The following is a 20,918-nucleotide window of genomic DNA, read 5'->3' as shown; positions in this document are numbered from 1 at the left end:
TCAACGTTCCCGAGGCAAAGCTGACTCATGTAAGCAGATCTATTCTAGACCACTCAGGTCAACACTCTTTGGGGATTAAGCACTGAGTTTGCTCCCAAGTCAAACGGATCTCATTTTGAAATAGAAAAGTGTATTTTAAGTGCTAATGAAAGGTAAATGAAAAGCACTTTTAAAATGTGTGCAGTATACTTATTTTCTCTAAAAGAATCATCAATTAAATAAATTGCCTATAATGGAAGTGATTTATGAGCAAGCTAGTTTGGTCAGACATTATACAGATTTTGGGTTTCCCCAGTGGCGCAGATGGTAAAGAATCTGCCCGCAATGGGGGAGACCTGGGTTCGATCTCTGGGTCGGGAAGATCTGCTGGAGAAGGGATTGGTTACCCACTCCAGTATTCTTGCCTGGAGAATTCCATGGACAGAGGAGCCTGGCAGGCTATAGTCCACGGAGTCGCACAGAATTGGACACAACTGAGCGACTAACACTTTGTAGGAACTTTGATATACACAGAATGCTTTGTTGTACTTGTGAAATTCTCTTGTCGAACCTGAATTTACACTCCATGGTGATAACAAGGTAAAGTGAAAGTGAAGTCGCTCAGTCATGTCTGACTCTTTGCGACCCTATGGGCTGTAGCCTACCAGACTCCTCTGTCCATGGGATTTTCCAGGCAAGAGTGCTGGAGTGGATTGCTATTGCCTTCTCCAGAGGATCTTCCCAACCTAGGGATTGAACCCGGGTCTCCCGCATTGTAGACAGACGCTTTACCGTCTGAGCCACCAGGAAAGTCAACGTGGTAAACACAGTGTCATTAAAGTAGGTGAACATACACACAAGAGAAAAATCACACCTGGGTTGTGTCACTGTTTCTCCTCCAGGTGGGCGATTAGGAGCTAACTAACACTCGAGGTAACCATGGAGCCCTTCACCCTGACCTCATAGAGGGAGTCTCCCCAACTCTTCCTGGGACACTGCCTGTAACGGTGATGAGAGCTGATGCTTCCAATGCTCACACGGCACCAGAATAAATCCATGTAAGCCTCACAGCCACCCTGTGAGATCAGAATTACTGTTACACTCCCATTTCAGAGAGGGAACGTGAGGCCGCCGGGCACGGTCACAGCGAGAGGGGTGCAGGCCTTACTGAGCTCAGGCAGTAGGGCTGGTAGAGCCTGGTCTTGCACTGATGTCACCTGGGCAGCAGCAGAGCCCTGCAATGGCTTCAAGATTTACTTTTTTCAGAACTTTCTCTCCTTCTCACCACCACCCACACAACTCTTTGCTGCTGTCGGACAGGTCTGAACATGACATTCCCTCAGTTAAAAGACCTTTCAAGGGTCTCATTGTCAACTGGACAAACCTCACCCTCTTCGGAATGGACAAGGGGGTGCCTTGCCATCTGTGGCCCTCATTCCTTCCAATCTGATTTGTTACTGTTCTTTACCATGCACCCCGAGTTCCAGCCACAGAGGCCATTTGGCTTCCAAAGCACATTGTCTGGTTCCAAATGTTGCTTCTTGACCTGCATACAGATTTCTCAGGAGGCAGGTCAAGTGGTCTGATAATCCCATCTCCTTAAGAATTTTCCACAGTTTATTGTGATCCACACAGTGAAAGACATTGGCATAGTCAATGAAGCAGAGATAGATGTTTTTCTGGAATTCTCTTGCTTTTTCTATATTGTCATTTAGAATGGGACATGGAACAATGGGCTGGTTCTAAATTGGGAAAGGAGTATGTCAAGGCTGAATATTGTCACCCTGCTTATATGTCACCTAACTTATATGCAGAGTACATCATGTGAAATGCCAGGCTGGATGAAACACAAACTGGAATCAGGATTGCTGGGAGAAATATCAATAACCTCAGATATGCAGGTGACACCACCCTAATGGCAGAAAGGAAGAGGAACTAAAGAGCCTCTTGATGAGGGTGAAAGAGGAGAGTTAAAAAGCCGGCTTAAAACTCAACATTCAAAAAACTAAGATCATGGTATCTGATCCCATCATTTCATGGCAAATAGACAGAGCAACAATGGAAATAGCGACAGACTTTATTTTCTTGGGCTCCAAAATCACTGCAGATGGTGACTGCAGCCATGAAATTGAAAGATGCTCCTTGGAAGAAAAGCTATGACCAACCTAAACAGCATATGAAAAAGCACAGACATTACTTTGCTAACAAATGCCCATCTAGTCAAAGCTATGGTTTTTCCAGTAGTTATGTATGGATGTGAGAGTTCAACCATAAAGAAAGCTGAGGGCCAAAGAACTGATGCTTTTGAACTGTGGTGTTGGAGAAGACTCTTGAGAGTCCCTTGGACTACAAGGAGATCCAACCAGTCCATTCTGAAGGAGATCAACCCTGGGATTTCTTTGGAAGGAATGACGCTAAAGCTGAAGCTCCAGTACTTTGGCTACCTGATGTGAAGAACTGACTTATTGGAAAAGACCCAGAAAATGGGAAAGATTGAAGGCAGGAGGAGAAGGGGACGACAGAGGTGAGATGGTTGGAAGGCATCACCGACTTGATGGACATGAGTTTGAGCAAGATCTGGGAATTGGTGAAGGACAGGGAGGCCTGGTGAGCTGCAGTCCATGGGGTCGCAGAGGCGGACACGACTGAGCAACTGAACTGAAGTACACTGTGAGCTCTCCTGCCATCACTGCACCTCAGAACTAGCCCCTCAGCGTTTGGTTGCAGCAGCCCACCCAAGCTCAGGGAGAGCCCTGATGCCGTTTCTTTTGAGCAGCCTTTCCTGATTTTTCAGTGGAAACCAGCCCCTTCTGTATCCACAGCCTCTGTTCCAACCTCTTTTTAAGCACCTGTCGGGTTATATTATAATCACATATCTAAGCATTTACTCCCTGCCCCCAATGACTACAAGCCTTTCAAAGACAGAGGCTGATTATCATTCTCTTCATATCCTAGCCTCGTTTTCGTCCACATTTTAGGAACTGATGGAAAAGTCAATCAAATATTTGAAGTCTCTAGGAATCAGAGTAGTCATAATACAGTTCCCATCATTTAATTCACTCAAATAATCATCCTTGACCCTTAGATATTCTTCCTGTGTAGAGAAAGTGTCCTATGAACAGAGAATTAAAGATGTGGAAATAGCGAACTAGGGTTCTTAAGAAGTTAACGCAAAGAGCTAAGGCAGAGAGATCTGTGCAAGGAAGAAGGCCAGGGTACCCAGGACAATGTGAGCATAGAAGGTGTAACAGAGAGCTTATGGTCACCACATTTCTCCCAACTCGATGCTCACAGGCTCTCAGGCCCCTTCAGTAAGACTGTTCAGAGTTTCAGGCTGCTTTGTATGGTGAGCTAGTTGGGCTAGGAGGTGTCTTCTCATGTGACATTCTACAATGAATTGATATTAACACCAAAGGGCCTACATTATTCTCCAGGGGCGGAAAAAAGAGATTCTGTTCCCTCATCTCGAAGGCTCCAAATGATGTAACTCTCCTGAGATGTGTTACGAGTAAGAAGAAGAGATGCAGTGGGTTTCCTGTTGCTGCAGTGAGGGTGCAGCTCCCGGAGGATGGAAGGGCGCCACTATTGTAGGTGATGCTCACTCCCGTGCTTCGCACCTCCTCCAGCGGACAGATGTAGGCACACAGCATCTAACACATTCACTGGCGCATCACCTGCCTCCTCCAGTGAAAGGGAAGCCTGGGAGGATGTCCACTTTGCTTTGTTCTCACTTTTTCCCCAGAGGATGGAAGTGCCTGAATACCTTTCCTTCATGAAACAACTGAATAAGCCAGAAGGAACAAACAGAAGTTTACCTAAAATAGGAGGCCTGCCATTCAGAGACACACGAAAATAGGATTCAGGAAGCTTGAGAGTAAAACGGCAGTCCTAAGTCAGTAAAAAGCACGCGCTGCAAACTCTCTTTGCCTTCACTCTGTCCCCGTGACATGTCAGGGAAGTCCAAAGCTGTGTCTTCTCCCCTTGGTGCTATCTCCATCCAAAACAACACTGAGCCAGTCTTCTTTTTGGGAAATCCAACTCTCCAAGCGGGCTACTGAAAGAAGTAGGGGGCTTCCCTGGTGGCTCAGTGGTAACGTATCTGCCTGCAGATGCAGAAGTGGGCTCAATCCCTGGGTCAGGAAGATCCCCTGGAGAAGGAAAGAACAACCCACTCCACTAAGTATCCTTGCCTGGGAAATCCCACAGACGGAGGAGCCTGGTAGGCTACAGTCCATGGGGTTGCAGAGAGTCAGACATGATTTAGTGACGGAACAACAGCAAGCCAAATAGGAGACACGTAAACTGAGAACACAGGGAGCTTCCCTGATGGTCCAGTGGCTAAAACTTCACACTTCCAACACAGGGGGCCTGAGTTCAATCCCTGGTCAGGGAACTAAATCCCCTACGCCACAGCCAAGAGTTCTCGTGATGCAAGTAAAGATCTCACATGCCGCAACAAAGACTGAAGACCTCGTGTGCCATGACCAAGCCCTGCTGCAGCCAAGTTTAAAAAAAGACAAAGAACACAATGGCACCCCATCAGGCCCCCATCCCCACTCACCACTCTTTCTTATCACTTAAACAGTCACATGTTTCTAAGAAATCCACAGACTTTGAAAACTGAGACTGTTTCACCTTTCCTGTTCATGACTGGGTGAGGGAGAGGCAGCTTATTTTTAATAATTCTTTAAGAAATGCATGCCAAGACATCTGTGACAACCAGGGTCATTACATAGCTGGCCCCCTTTCAAGGGAGCTTAATAACCATCACTGTATCTCAATCACATGATAATAGGGAGATGCATATAGAGCTCTGTGAATAATCCTGGGCATGGGATTACCCGCCATCAAGCACCTTTGATACTCTCCTAGGAAATCAGGGGCAGGTTTTGAAATTAAAAGTCACTGACTATTTTAAATCCTTCATCTTCCCTGAAAATACCTGGGAATCATTTCACCATTATTTTTAAGGAAAAATGTGTCATAAAGGGACATTGGTTTCTGGCATCTGGTTTCATATGCAACCATTGTTAAAATGCCAAAGGGGGAAAAGAAAAAAAAAAAGACGATGACATTAACCTCCTGAAAGGACAGAGAAAATTTATTCCCCTCCAATAGGATACTGAAAATGACATTAAACTTCAACAGGAACGGCTTTTGTCATACAGACTGCATGGAGTCATAAAGAGAATTTTCAGAGAGAGTTTTCAGTAGGACGTTTCTTCTTGGAGCCCAAAAACGTGTGAGAAATTATGCTACAGACTGCAGTGCCTGAGGCTGGAAGATGACAGAAGTAACCACTAACACCCTACTGCTGCTGCTGCTAAGTCGCTTCAGTCGTGTCTGACTCTGTGTGAACCCATAGACGGCAGCCCCCCAGGCTCCTCCGTCCATGGGATTTTCCAGGCAAGAGTACTGGAGTGGGGTGCCACTGCCTTCTCTGACTAACACCCTAGAAAACAGTTAATCAGCTTCCCCGGAGGAAAGCAACCACGCATCGTGGTGCTTATCACAGCCTTCTAAGATAAGCAACTCAACACTGGAGATCTTGTGTTTCTGTTGGACTTTAGTCAGCAGGAAAAGATGCCATTCTATATATAGAGCAAGGGACTGAGCTTTCCTGAGTGGAGAATGTGTTTTCAGTCTTTTTTTCCAGTGGTGGTAATGAATGCAAATGAATGCATTTACATCCCTTTTTCTGTCCTTCTAGGGACCAATGGAGAGAAGGCAATCGCACCCCACTCCAGTACTCCTGCCTGGAAAATCCCATGGACAGAGGAGCCTGGAAGGCTGCAGTCCACGGGGTCGCTAAGAGCCGGACACGACTGAGTGACTTCACTTTCACTGTTCACTTTCATGCATTGGAGAAGGAAATGACAACCCACTCCTGTGTTCTTGCCTGGAGGATCCCAGGGACGGGGGAGCCTGGTGGGCTGCCGTCTATGGGGTCGCACAGAGTCGGACACGACTGAAGTGACTTAGCAGCAGCAGCAGCAGGGACCAATGACCCACATTTCTGAGATGGTGTCTGGGGTCAGGATGTGGTGAATAAAACCATATGAAACCCAGAGTCTGACCGAGAGCATTCTTCATCTCTCATGGAGGAACCAGACAGCGGTGGTTCTTCCACATGACTTTGTCCCTAGACGTCAGCCAACATCCCAGGTCATGCTTGTCTGGATGTGGGGTCAGGAGGGCAAGACCTGGAGTGAGGACCACGTTTGGGTCCCAGCTGAGCCACTCATTAGTAGAGCATCTTGCTTTTTCAGTTCCTCATCAGGTAAATGGAGAAATCCTTCTACCAAACTCAGGCTGCTGCAAGATCGGAGAGTAATGACTTGTAAACATCAATATTGGTAGTTGCTGTTTCAGCAAGGGATGTACTTAAAGCTCAGCAATTTATCATAAACCAATCATTACGGATATTATCCATTAGTTTATTAAAACACTTCCTTTAGCCTTTTCAATATCTTTGGCCCGCACAATCTTTCTGGATAAATGGTTTCCAAGAGGATCAAAGAATCGTTACTTTATCATCAGGCAAGGGCGAGATTTCTACTGAGGCACACATAAGAAAATTCAGTCGCAGATTCTCTTCTGAAAAACATACTTCCTTTTTTTAATCCCTTTAAGACTTCGAAAGATGTTAATGAATCATCTGGTCTCATTTTAACCTTCCTCTGACCAGTTGGCTCACCAGCCTTGTAGGAAAGGATTTGTTTTGCTCAAAGTGACATTACCTTGCTCTGAAATCTCATCCTACCCCTTAAAATAGCAATTATACTGCAAAACATTATCTACATGCAGCCACTTACAGATGATAAATATATGCTGTAAAACTGAAGTACTGGCCTAAAGTAAGAGATTGATAACTCTGGCCTCAAAGGGTCAGAGACAAATGTCTCACCAGAATTGCAAAAGATTTTGAAGAGATGGTCATCAGTGTAAGAAAGAGATGCTTTCCCTGGAAACACATTTCATTTGAAAATATATGCCATTTGCTAAACGATGAGCAAAATACCAAACTTCTTCAAATAAACGCCACTTCACAAATCAGATAACACAGGTATTCAGAGGTTCATTTTTGCTTGATACCAAGGCATATCTGCTCACCATCACATGAATGCTCCGACTTGCAGGTGGAAACTCTGACAGAAATCAGTGCAGTAATTATGTCAGACTGATAAAGCTAGAAGAAACCCAAGGGCCCATCTAGTTCCAATAACCAAGAGTTATTCTTTTCCCATGACCCTGGAGGCCACATAAAGAAAAGTAATTGTCACCTCGAAATGTTTTAATACTGATTATAAACGAACTGTGATCTTTGAAAAGTCTATAGATAATGATAGAATAATAGAATTAATGAAGATGGAAGGGATTTTTTTTGGGGGGGGGGGGTTACTGATTTCAATTTCTTCTGTCCAATGTTGAAACTGTTCCTTTTTCAATAATCCGGACAGGCAGTAATGTAATCCCTAGCTAATGTATGCAGTACTCAGTATTTTACTGAGTAATAATTTTACATTATTATTGTCCTCATTAATAAGAGTTCAAGATGGTTCTGGAAGCCTTTCTGGGTCTGGTTGGTCACTGTTGGTCTGGACTATCTATAATTAACACAGATATACAACTCCTCTGGGAAAGCCATTCCATTTCTAAAAATATTCACATTAGGGTTAATTTCATGACATGGAATTAGAGGGTTGACCAGGACATCAGCAGATGATCTCACCTGTAGGGTTTTTCTTCATGGAGCACACGAGTAAACCACTTGGAACAGCGGCCAGCCTGATCTTTTAAAAAGATCGCCTGTATTCTCTCCAAAGGTTCCTAGGCTCTCCTTACGCCAGATGACAATCTTCTGTCATTTCCCTCATTCTCTATGATCGGTCCTCTAAAAACCTGGCAAATAACTGTCAACTTCCTGCCTTTTCTTATTAAAAATCTCATCGCCCAGCTTGGAGTATCACTCCTTTCTTTAATATGCCTAGCATATTCATGCTCTCATTCCTGTCCCCATCTTCTCCTAGTTCATTTCAGTTTAAATGCAGCTCTCCAGAGTAGCCCACCTGTGGACCCCCTGCCCTGCTCCCCGGGACGCCCCCACCTCCTGCACCCTTACAGGTACTGGCCGCCCAGTGCGTGCTCCCAGCAGACTCCAAGCTGCTCTGAAGGCAGCACCCTTTATCTTTCGTGCAGGGCTGTACCACCAGCAGGGCAGCAAGCTCTGAAGATTCTGAGGGTAAGGAGCTCCAGGAACACTGGAGGTGGAGGAGGGAGGGAAAGAGACCCAGAGGTCAGCCTCCCTCCCGCCTCCTGCAGCACCACGGTCACCAGGGTCTGGATGCTCAGCGGCTCCTGGCTCCCGGGGCAGGATGGGGCACTCCGAGCAGAGCTGGGCGTAGCGGCGGCCTGCCATCCCTGACTCACTGGGCAGGCGCACCACGTGCCCCAGCAGCACCTCTCCATCCCCGCCAGGGCAGGGGTAACACTGGTGGGCAGCAGCAGTGGGAGCGGGGCCTCTCACACCACATCCACCTCCATCCTCCCCAGCTCCTCTGGGATGGGCTCAAGCTCTTTCCTTGCGGGGAGGAAAAGCAGCTGACAGTGAGGCTCCTGGCCAGGCTCACGCCTCAGTCCCTGTCAAAGAAAGAGAAACAGGACAGGAGGGGTGGACCTGGGAGGCAGCCACGCTGCTGTGGAAGGAGGCCCTGGGGCCACCCTGTGGAGTCACCTTCAAAAACGATCTGACTCACCAGTGAAGAGAAAATAAACAAAGATGATCTAACGCTGGGAAATCAACTCAAAATTTCCAACGAGATTGGATCAATCTGCAATATGCCTTCTAGGGGCACTCAAGGTTGACTTTGTGTGTTGGAGAAGGCAATGGCACCCCACTCCAGTACTCCTGCCTGGAAAATCCCATGGACAGAGGAGCCTGGAAGGATGCAGTCCATGGGGTCGCTGAGGGTCGGACACGACTGAGTGACTTCACTTTCACTTTTCACTTCCATGCATTGAAGGCAATGGCAATCCACTCCAGTGTTCTTGCCTGGAGAATGCCAGGGAATGGGGGAGCCTGGTGGGCTGCCGTCTATGGGGTCGCACAGAGTCAGACACAACTGAAGTGACTTAGCAGTAGCAGCTTAGCAGAATTTTGCTTAACTTTCACTATCATTTATTTACAGACATTTACTGTATGCTGTGTAATAAGACGACTGATGTGGACTGATCGTCCTTTGTTCCTCACAAACAACCCTATCGAGGTTGGTGGTATTATTATTAACCCTGTTCTAAAGATGAGGAATCAAAGGCAAAAGGTAGTGTGACCTCTGAGACTGAAACCCCGGCATTTAGATTCTGGAGCCCACGTACTTAGTCGTGATGCAGGGACTGCCTCCAGCCTGGCCAAGCCGCCCAGTGACTGATAAACACAGAAGATGGTCTCCAGTTCCCTCCCCCAAATCTAGTGAGCCAGCACCACATCACTTCGCTTACAAAGATCCATCTAGTCAAAGCTCTGGTTTTTCCAGTAGTCATGTATGGATGTGAGAGCTGGCCCATAAAGAAAGCTGAGTGCTAAAGAATGGATACTTTTGAACTGTGGTGTTGAACAAGACTCTTGAGAGTCCCTTAGACTGAAAGGAGATCAAACTAGTCAATCCTAAAGGAAATCAACCCTAAATATTCGTTGGAAGGACTGATGCCGAAGCTGAAGCTCCAATACTTTGGCCACCTGATGCCAATGAGCAGCTCACTGGAAAAGACTGTAGGAAAGACTGAGGGCAGGAGGAGAAAGAGGCGACAGAGGGTGAGATGATTAGATACCATCACTGACTCAATGGATATGTGTTTGGGCAAACTCTGGGAGATAGTGGAGAACGAGGAAGCCTGGCATGCTCAGTCCATGGGGTCACGAAGAGCTGGACACGACTTAGTGACTGAAGAGCCACCAAGCACTGTAACTAAAGTGACTTTAGTGTCATCAGGCACAGGTTAGGGTAACAGGTAAGAATCTTCACTCAAATCAAAACAGATTTAGAGTAATTTTGGGAGAACAAGAATAAGACAGAAAAGGGTCTAGAAACCATCTCAATACATGATCAACAAAATTATTAGCCTGAAAGGGACAAACCACTGGATAAAGGGAATATTATCTATCTTCAAAGATTTAAAAGTCTCTCATAGGAAAGGAAGATGAGAAATAAGACTGGGACAAGGGAATTATAAGAAGAAAGAAATCTGCAGTAATCAGACCTTCTGGACAATGGGGTGAGTTATGCTGGAACCCGTCCTTCCGATCTCATCCACCTGCAAAATCCCAGTATCTCCCTCCTTCCCCACTTGCTCTCTGATTCATTTCAATGAAGAACTTGATCTGGTGTAGGTCCAACGGACCTATTCATTGGCCTACACGCGACTGGAATATTCTACAAAGACACAGGGAAATCAGGAATATCTTGTAACTTATTGGTTAGTACTTTCAGTGGAGACTTTTCAAATGGCATGCTTTAAGTGGAAATGTACCTAGTGACATCCTACTAGTATGCTGGGTGACCATCTTTTTCAGACGGTCAGATCTTTCTGGAAGAGATGCAGAAATGTTCTCGGGGTTACAGGAGATATGAGGAAACTGCATTCACTGCTAGTGGTCTGTTTTTAAAAAATTTTTTGATGTGGGCCATTTAAAAAGTCTTTATTGAATTTGTTACAATAGTGGTTCTGTTTTATATGTTTCAGTTTTTGACCCCAAGGCATGTGAGATCTTAACTCCCTGACCAGGAATCTAACCTGTACCCCCTGGATCACTAGTCTTCTTTATGAAAGCAGTTGCCAAATTGCTATGAAACTATCTACAAGTTTGGTCTCAATTTCTGTACAATTTCTGCAGATGGGCACCGAGTTTATGGACTACTCTTTTGAGTAGCTGGTATGAGGGAACCCAGTCTTCCTTAGGTTCTTTGCTGACGTAAGTCTCCCTAAGTGGTGTGAGGGTTAAGATGATAATAAAGTATGTAAAATAAATGACTAAAAAATGCCATCCAAATTTTGCATTACTATTGTCCTCATTAACAACAACAGCAGTAGTTGGGGGACTTCCCTGGGGGTCCAGTGGATAAGACTCCACACTCCCAATGCAGGGGGCCCAGGTTCGAACTTTGGTCAGGGAGGTAGATTCCACCTGTCGCAACTAAAGATTCTGCAGGCTGCAACGAAGATCCGGTGCAGCCAAATAAATAAGTAAAGACTTTAAAAATATGAGACTCATTCATTAAAAAAAAAAAAAAAAACAGTAGTTGAAAATGCTGGCAATGGGCCAAATATAATTTTTTTTCCCCAGTGAGGGGTGATATTAATGTGAACCAATCAAGTCAGAATTCTCAGTGATAACAACTTCCCTGGGAGTCATTAATATCCCAAATGTAGACTATTTGGCTGAGACAGAGGGAGGGAAAAAGCCACTGAGAGGCAGGGAAATCTGAGAAGTGAAAGTCGCTCAGTTGTGTCTGACGCTTTGAGACTCCATGGACTGTGGCTCCCCAGGCTCCTCTGTCCAGGGAATTCTCCAGGCAAGAATACCAAGTGGATTGCCATTCCCGTCCTGGGGATCTTCCTGACCCAGGGACTGAACGGGGCTCTCCTGCACTGCAGGCAGATTCTTTACCGTCCGAGGTACCAGGGCAACTACGACAGAAAGCTCCCAACGGTGTCCATCTCGCCCTCAGCTCCCTGCCTGGCGACTGACCTGGCTCTCGAGGCTGAGGCTCAGTTGCAGCCCGTCTGCAGGATCCAGGTGACTAGCCTGGGGCAGGCACCCAGGACCCCAGCCCAGGCACAGCCTCATGCGAAACCGCAACACTTCCTTCTGGTCACGCCACAGAACAAAGTCAAGCAACACGCCTTGGAATCACACTGGGAAACAGCCACCTCTTGGGCACAAGCGAAGTAGTATTTGAACACACACACACACGAGCAATTCAGAACCAACACGAGAGCTCTCCCTGGGTGGAGGGGGGTTAGGGCCGCTTCTACAGGCCCGTCCTTGGATTCCCCCCGGAGGCAGAATCTGATGAAAGAGGAGACTTTGGCGGTTGTAGGTACTTATTCAAGGCTCAAGCTCGGATAATCAGACTTCATCTGCCGCTTCCTCTATCAGTGAGAACAAGGCGCAGCTCTTCCCCTTTCTTTGCTTTTCTAGCACTGCTCTAGCCGTGATCATCTTTTCTTATTCTACATCTGCATTGCTTTTCACATCATAAAAGTAATATACAAAAAATCAAAAATTAGGCAGTACAGAAAGAGATGAAATATAAAAGATTTTCTCCCATCTCCCCGACCTTGGGGTTACCACATTAATAATGATGTGTATACATTTCCAAAACATGTTAATGCCTACAGAAGGACAATATGTACCATCCATCCATCCATCCATGCATGCATCTATTCACCTATCCACTCACCCACATACACACACACACACATATATACACACTACCTCTTAATGTGATTGTTCTAGTCTGGCAACTGGCAAAATGGTTTTTTTCTCCAAACTTCTCTTGACATTCAGATTTTGGTCTGATTTCACTTTCAAGCTGCCCTGCCCCTGACCTCCTGCCCCATGCTGGCAGGAGTGCCAGCCCTTGAGCTGGTCTTCCTACCCCTTGGCTGTGGTCAGATGCCTCAATCCCCCTCCTCCCCCCCCTGCCCCCCGCCCTCCCCCTGACCTCCTGCCCCATGCTGGCAGGAGTGCCAGCCCTTGAGCTGGGCTTCCTACCCTCTGGCTGTGGTCAGATGCTGCAATCCCACTCAGCCACCCCAGACAAGCCCCCCCTCCCACCCTTCCACCTGCCCTCCCGCCCCCCTTCTCCCCTCCCATCCCCTCCCCCGGTCCCCCCACCCACCCCCTCACCTTTCCAGCCTCTGCATGGTCATGGCCAGCGTTTTGTTCAGCTCCTCGATCATCCTGCAGCCTGAGGGGTGCAGGGGCAGGGAGCCGGTGGCGGAGGGCAGGTGCTGGCCCAGGCTGCCATACTGCAGCTGATGCTGGATCTGGGAGGGCAGGACGGTGTGGTGGTGCTGGGCCCCGCCCTGCGGGCCACTCTTCTGGGCAGCGTAGGACGCCAGGGAAAGCTCCGGCCCCCCCACAGGCATACAGATCATGACTTTCTTTGGAGGTAGCGGAGGCGACAGCTTCACTGGCAAGCAAGGCAATTTCACGGGGGCACCAGGATCTGCGGCGGAAGGAAGGCGAGAGGCAGATGTGAGGTAAGGGGCATCAGGAGAAACCTAGAACACCATGAGTGCCCACCTGGGCCTGTGGTCCTCGGGATGGGGCCCTGAGATGAAATGCATCAGCTGAAGAACCGGCAGGTGACTGTCACTCAGCGCACTGTGTGAGTGGCACTCAACCGCCGGCTCTCACTTCCTGCTCGAAGCACGCTGGGACTCAGGTGCTGCGGGCATGTGCCACCCCGCTGTCAGACTGAGGCTCACCAGCAGAAAGGGGGGACGTGCTCTTCTGCATATGGAAACCCAACGATCTTCAAAGAGACTTTTTTTTCAGGATATGTGCAATGCCAACAATTTTGCCACTGTAATGGGAAAATAGCCTCTTGGCTGGCACTTTCTAATAGGCATGGGATTAGAAGCCAGGCTGAGGTTCAAGTCCACTAAGAGTGTGTCCCTCCAGAGGTAACCGTAATGCCACCAGCTTTAATTCCCTCATCATCCCATGCTTTTTAGGATTCAGGGTCACAAAGCGTGACCAAGAAGCCCTGCTGCTCTGCTAAGACATCCCCTGAGCCTCAGTTTTCCCACCCATAGAAAGGGAGTACTGTCTACCCTCTAGGTCCATTATGAGAAGTCAATAGATTCACGTCTACACCATCTCCGTGTGAGGGGATGAGACGGTTGAGTCATCCCAGAAGAAGGGGCAGCTCTGTATAATCAGTTCCTCCAAAGGACACTTTTAAGAATTTTACAAAACCCCCAAACAAGTTAGCAGAGGGCTTGAGTATAAAATACACCCAGTATAGTCCTTGATAGGTAATATCTGCTTGCTTGCTTAGTCATGTCTGACTCTGCAACCCCATGGACTGAAGCCCATCAGGTTCCTCTGTCCATGGAATTTTCCAGGCAAGGATACTGGAGTGGGTTGCCATGAGAGGTAACAAATGTTGTCTTAATTCATTCTGAAAAAAATTATATATACTAGGATTCTCCCATGGGTCGTTGTGAGGGTCAGACAAGATAATGTGGACATGCTTTGTAAACTGCAAAGCATGACATACATCTGAGTCCTGTCATGAATAGGATTCTGGCCGCCCCTGTGAAAGTCCACCTGGCCTGATCCTTCCCAGCCTGGGAGGCAGAAGACAGAAGCTGAAAAAGCAACAGAATGCGTGGTGTTTCCTTATAGGTAGTTCAGTTCAGTCGCTCAGTCGTGTCCAACTCTGAGACTCCATGGACTGCAGCACACCAGGCTTCCCTGTCCATCACCATTGTAAGTGACTTCCCGGACACCCACTGTGAGTAAGTGGGCGAAAAAACCTGGTGACAGTGAGCCAGGGAGCACAGAGGCTTCCAAGGCACCATCCTAGAAGTTTGCCAAGTCTAACTTGGCCCTATGGGAAGGGAAAATGGCAAGGTCCTCCAGCTTCCAGCATGCCATTCCAATGCACACAGCCCTGCGTTAGTACTGAGACCCCGTGGAGAGGATGCAGAACCAGGAGTTAGAAAACCTAGATGCTCTGCTATTAACTGGGCGTGTGTGTGGGTCGTTGCTCAGTCATGTCCGACTCTTTTCGACCCCATAGACTGTAGCCCGCCAGGTTCCACTGTCCATGGAATTCTCCAGGCAAGAATACTGGAGTGGGTTGCCATGCCCTCCTCCAGGGGATCTTCCCGACCCAGGGATTGAACCCTGGTCTCCTGCACTGCAGGCGGATTCTTTACAGCCTGAGCCACCAGGGAAGTGCTCTGCTATTAATTAGCTATGAAATACATCTATGCTTCCGGGGACCCAGGCACTTTTATATCTAAAAATTCAGGGGTTAAAAATGCCTCCGTTACCTGACAGCATCTCCCTGAACACGACACTCTGCATTTCCCTGATGCATGATATTCACGGGTGATGGGAGGACACACAAGACCTCCTGCACTGGTAACGATAAATGGGGTACAGGCAAAGCTCTCTGCTTGCTGACTTAGAAATGGATGGGTCTTCTGCAGCCAGACTGATCGAGACGCAGTATATTCATAAATCTGTCTCCGCTGATGGAGTGGAAAGAGCAAAAACCAGTTCCAGAGAACAAGAAAAATAAACCCCAGCTATGTCACAGAGCTATAAAACCCAAGAGGACTGTATTTCCAAACCTGACACAGCTCTGGCTTATGACTTCAGACAAGAAAATGAAAACCCCAGATGACTTCTGTAGTGGAGCCTGGAGACAGAGCACTGGAGTCTATGCACAGAACGAGTCTGGGCTAAGTGGATACACCCTGAGCCTCTCTCCTCACCTTTTCAGCTAGCACCAGCTGTAGCACCTACAGAGGCATTTGTAACTGCTTCTGTATCAGACAGTGTCATCAATGATAGTAGCACTTAGCATCCTAATGAACAAAAGTGATGTAAGAATTTCTCAGTCATCTGCCACCTGGTTCCAGTGAGTCAGAATCTCCGACCTCCTTTCGTGAATACAGGCATCCATTCAAAAACATGAAGAGTTTATAAGAAGCATACTTAAGTTTATAAGAAGAGTTCAGAATCCATTATCACAAACTGGAAGGCAGAGCACCAAAGAATTGATGCTTTCGAATTGTGGTGCTGGAGAAGACTCTTGAGAGTCCCTTGGACTGCAAGAAGATCCAACCAGTCAATTCTAAAGGAAATCAGTCCTGAATATTCACTGGAAGGACTGATGCTGAAGCTCCAATACTTTGGCTACCTGATGTGAAGAACTGGCTCATTAGAAAAGACCCTGATGCTGGGAAAGATTGAAGGGAGGAGGAGAAGGGGGCGACAGAGGATGAGGCGGTTGGATGACATAGTTAACGACTCAATGAACATGAGTTTGAGCAAACACCAGGAGATAGTGAGGGACAGGCAGGCCTGGCGTGCTGCAGTCCACGGGGTTGCAAATGGTCAGACATGACTGAGCAACTGAACAACATCACAAACTACTGAATCAGATTCCCTGGGCTGCAAGAATGGCTCCACTCACCCCTTTGGGCCACCTTAGGGATTGTAAGGTAGTCTGGGCCTTTTTTGGTCAAATGCCTCGAAAGGCAAAAATGTGTTGACTGACCCCTCATGGTGAGAGGGACAGAAGAGAAACAAGTGATTATGTTTCAATGTCATCGGCCTGCCAATGTCTCCTGAACTAGCCTAATATACGGAGACCACAGTGGACACCTGACGTGGTGAGGACCAAGTCCAGAGCCTGCCGAAATCCTTAAAGAAGGGCCATTATCACATAGGCACCCCCAGCCCCTGACTTTGTTTCAGAGCCACTTTGCAAAGATACAATTTTGTTTTTAAGTGGACCCTTCCTGTCATCTCCCCAGGTGGCCTTGCTGAGATGCTGGTGACACTGGGCAGTGGAGGGGCTGTTCACCAGCCAACTGGGTCACTTGGGCACATCAGCTCTCCTGCAACTATAAAATCGATCTTGTAAAAGTCAAATTACATGTCAGGAAAGTGCTCTCAGAATCAGAACTGCAGATGTCTCTATAATCATGAGAACACACATTTGTTCCTAAGATCAGTATTTTGTTAAGAAATGATTTTTAAGTTATGGATAAAAACACATCCTCTGGTCTATTTTTGCACCAATGCTGACTTGTGCTATTGCTCCCAGGGAGACCAGGCAACGAGAGGGCCAGGAAATTGCTATCTGGGTGGTTGAACCCGAGCTTTCCACATGACAGGTGTAAAGGAAGGTGAGAGGGTCCGGAGGTGGGCAGCAGAAAGGAGCCCACGTTGGCTGTGCCTGCCAGGGAGGACTGCTGTTTGTGACCATCCAGGCAGAGGCTAGGAGGGAGTCAAATCAAAATCACAAAGTCCTGGAATAAAACACACACATTCGGGTCTGGTCTCAGAACCCTGGAACCAGGGGCTCTCTCGGTGAGGTTCAAAGGCAATAAATTTAGATCCCAGACAACAAAAAACTACATAGACTATCTCCCTATTAAGAGGTAGTACAGCAGAAAGTAACCCCAGTCCCTGACAGTTCAAATGGGAAAGAATCCGCTTGCAATGCAGGAGACACAGGTTCCATCCTGGGGGCAGGAAGATCCTCTGGAGAAAGGAATAGCAACCCACTCCAGCATTCTTGCCTAGGAAATCCCTGTACAGAGGAGCCTGGTGGACCACAGTCCATGGGATCTCAAAGAGTTGGACATGACTAAGCAACTGACTACACACTACACATCAGACACTAACATAACACTGTGAATTAATTATACTCCCATTAAAACATATGTATTTGTGGATAGAAGATATCTGGGGTTTGATTCAAAATAATCCCATGGGAGAAGACTGTCAGAGGGTTAAAGATGAAACAAGACTGGTCTAACCAAGGGGTACACAGAGGTTAACCATAATAATCTCTTTACCTATGTATATGTTTGGAAGTTTCCATTATAGAAAAATTTTTAATAAAGGAAAAAATAAACACTGCTTGAAACACACAAAAAGAGAGGTAGTACATTCATGGTTGAACTAAGAGGTTCAAGCTAGATCCATGTTTTAAGAAGGAGAGAAGGGGATGGCCACAGTTCATCTCTAACTCTCCATCCATCTGCTGTACGATATTTATTCACTGTTGGAGGACATGCTCAGATTTCTTGCATTTATAGTGATGGCGGTGGCTGGTCTAACCATCTCCCCACTCCCCCATGCGATTCCCAGCGTACTTGCTGACACCTAAGGCCGGACTGCAGGTTTGCCCAACAGATGACTCTGATGTTTAATTGCTGCTCTCATGAGGGGTGGCCTTTCTACCTAGGCTATCACATTTCCTTTAAATACTACAGAACCCATGAGAATTAGATTTCATTTTCAGCAGCACTCAGAGATGGAGAACAATGTGCACAGATTCTCCTAAAGAAGCAAATAACCTGCTATGAACTCTTGGGCAAACGATCATCGAGCTCCTCCTTCAACACCGCTGCAGTGGGGCGCTTTGCCTCTCGCAGCCTGCTGTCCTGCTGCTGAGGGGCAACGGCCAAGGACCCCAAGGGAACACAGCAGACCAAATCCCCACTCCGAAGGGAAACCTGCCCCTGGGACATTTGAACAATGTCCAAGAGGAAGAGCCAAGGGCAGCAACTCGGTGCCCTCTTCATTTTCAGGGAGCCTCAGTCACATTCATCCATGCAGTTGTAAATCCACCCAACAGCAGCAGCATCCATTTTATCCAAGCAACGTCAAGGGGACAGGCTTGGATGAAATCAAGCAATTGCAGCTAACAGTCCTCAAAAGAGATCCACGTCCTCCTCCAAAAAGTTACATCCCTCACCACAGCTTTCAAGGTTCTCCAGTTTCCTTTCAACCCACTGCTGGCCCGATCTTTCTTGACTTCCCTAGCAGAATTGCACTTTCCTGCCAAGCTGAGCCATTTGCCATATTGTGAACATCCTATGCCTCGCCTGCATGAGCCTCTCTGAACCCTGCTTCCTACCTCCTGGCAACCTCCCCTCCGATCCCTACTTGTCTTGTTCATCTCTAAGGCCTATCTCAAATACATCCTTTTCTACCATGCTTTTCCTGACTCTTTCAAAAGGATTTGATCTTTTACTATTTGAATTTCTTTAGAACCATGTTTACGCATCTTCAGATTAAACATTTTCTGTAGCTTACAACCATCTACAACTCTGAGAGCTGGTAACAGAACACTTTTTGTAAACTGTGTCAGGGTTGGAAGAGTACTTTGCTCATAGTGCAAAAAACACACAAAGTATAAGCACCATTCAGACTTAACAAAGGACAGAAATCCACGTGAGCCACAATGTGGATGAACCTTGAGGATAACACGCTAAATGAAAAAGGCCAGCCACAGAAAGACAAATCGGGCTTCCCTGGTAGCTCAGATGGTAAAGAATTTGCCCGCAGTGCAGGCGACCTGGGTTCGATCCCTGGGTGAGGAAGATCCCCTGGAGAAGGAGATAGCAACCCACTCCAGTATTCTTGCCTGGAGAATCCCATGGACAGAAGCGCCTAGCAGGCTACAGTCCATGGGGTTGCAAAGTATTGGACACAACTGAGCAACTAACCGTAGTGAAATTCACAGAAACAAGGAGTAAAAAGGTGGTTACCAGGGTTAAGGAGAGATAAAGGGGAGCCTGTTTAATAGGCAGAATTTCAGTTTTGCAAGATGAAGAAGTCCTGGAAATCCACTGTGCAATGTGATTATACATAACATTACTGACTATACATTTTAAAATGGTTAAGGTGGTAAATTTTATATGTTTTCACCACAAAAAGAAAAGTGCCGAGTGAATTAAATCTGCACCCTAACAGCACTACCAAAAAACGAGAGGTTCTCTGCTGCAATCTCTGCCTTCCTCAGAGGTCAGAGCAGAAAGCATCCTTTTAAACATGTTTCACCAACAGACAGTCCTTAGCTTCACTAAGAAAAGAATTTCTGTATTTTGAGAAAAGACAACCAGGACCAGAATACTAGGGAGAAATGGGTATAAAGATTAAACTCAGGTAAATTTCCCAGTTCTTCAAAGTATCAGCTATCCAGAGACTGTGACCCCTAAACTTCTTTAGGAGGCTTCTGAGTTACTATCCATTTTTTCTGTTTAAAAGCACAGTTGAGGTCCAGGGTCCCGATGCTCTAGTCATCCGTTGTCTTGCATTTTCTGAGTAGAAAGCCAGGAAGGCAGGCAGGGACAGAGATGAAAGGAGCTGGGGGATTTGGGAGAGTTGGAGAGGAAGCTGAAAGAGGAGAACAAGGAGGGTGGGATAGGATATTCTGGGGCAGAAATGGGGCCAGAGGATCAGACAGCAACAGAGATACCCCGTGAACTGACAAATCAGAATTTGATTGTAGAACAACCCACGGTGGACACTCTCCTCAAAACGAGAGAGACAGGCTCTAAATAGAAATACTGGTTTCACCTTGACGAGCTCTGGAGAGAGGATTCTCATTAGACACCTGCTGGGGCTGAAAAAATACCACAGGGCATGGATGCTGTCTGGCAGGGAAATTTGCAGCTACAAATACTTCGTAACATTGAAACTAGCAACCAACCAGTTCTGGTAATACAGTTAAGTTTCCCTGTGTTTCAGGCTCTAAAGACAGTACCACAAAGTCACACTGGCAGAAGGACCTGTTTTTGAGGATCAGCGAGAGTTCCCTTTCTTTGCTGAACTGTATGTTTCCAACGGTGGTCAAGTGCTTCCCATGCGATCTGCCCCATTCTTGATCCTCAGACTGTCTCTTTCTAGTATGTGCTTTGAAACCCAACTCTACTACTTTTTCTCTTTATAGTCAACTGCCTTTAAAAAGTTATTTATTTTCCAAGGGCTGAGTTTTTTTTGTCTTTGAGTTATACAAAAAAAAAGCAGATTTTCTAATTTCTTAAATAGATTAAAAAGCAAGGAGCCAAAAAAAGCCAACCAAAACAAACAAAACCCGAAGAAGACTAATGATTCTATTGTCACAAATTTTAAGAATAGGTATCTTAGTGGAGATAGCGTAAACTGATGGTGACAAGTGAGGATTCTGAAATAAGACGAAACGGATGGAGTCTATCTAGCTATGTCACCATGACTAAGTTATTTAACTTCTCTGAATTTCCTTTTCCTCCTCTATGAAAAACAAAGAATAAAGATGCTAGTACTGTAAATTTTTCCAAAAATGGCACCTGCCATTATTACCTAAGTGTGATTGTCAGACTGTGAAACTCAGCTATCACGTAAATTGATT

General features: G+C 46.6%; 1 protein-coding gene across 1 annotated transcript in view; it reads right to left on the bottom strand.

The window, feature by feature from the left end:
* PHACTR1 (phosphatase and actin regulator 1) overlaps positions 1-20,918 on the bottom strand; it is a 513,424-nt gene that overhangs the window by 43,940 nt on the left and 448,566 nt on the right. The window contains exon 7 of the mRNA XM_052649098.1: positions 12,890-13,211. Coding sequence (XP_052505058.1) covers positions 12,890-13,211 — 322 coding nt within the window. The remainder of the gene's footprint in view (positions 1-12,889; positions 13,212-20,918) is intronic.

This window comes from Budorcas taxicolor, chromosome 11 (genome assembly GCF_023091745.1).
Source record: "Budorcas taxicolor isolate Tak-1 chromosome 11, Takin1.1, whole genome shotgun sequence".
In the NCBI taxonomy this organism is placed as follows: Eukaryota; Metazoa; Chordata; class Mammalia; order Artiodactyla; family Bovidae; genus Budorcas; species Budorcas taxicolor.
Note: the sequence above shows the minus strand (reverse complement) of the source record. Positions and strands in the feature narration are given on the sequence as shown.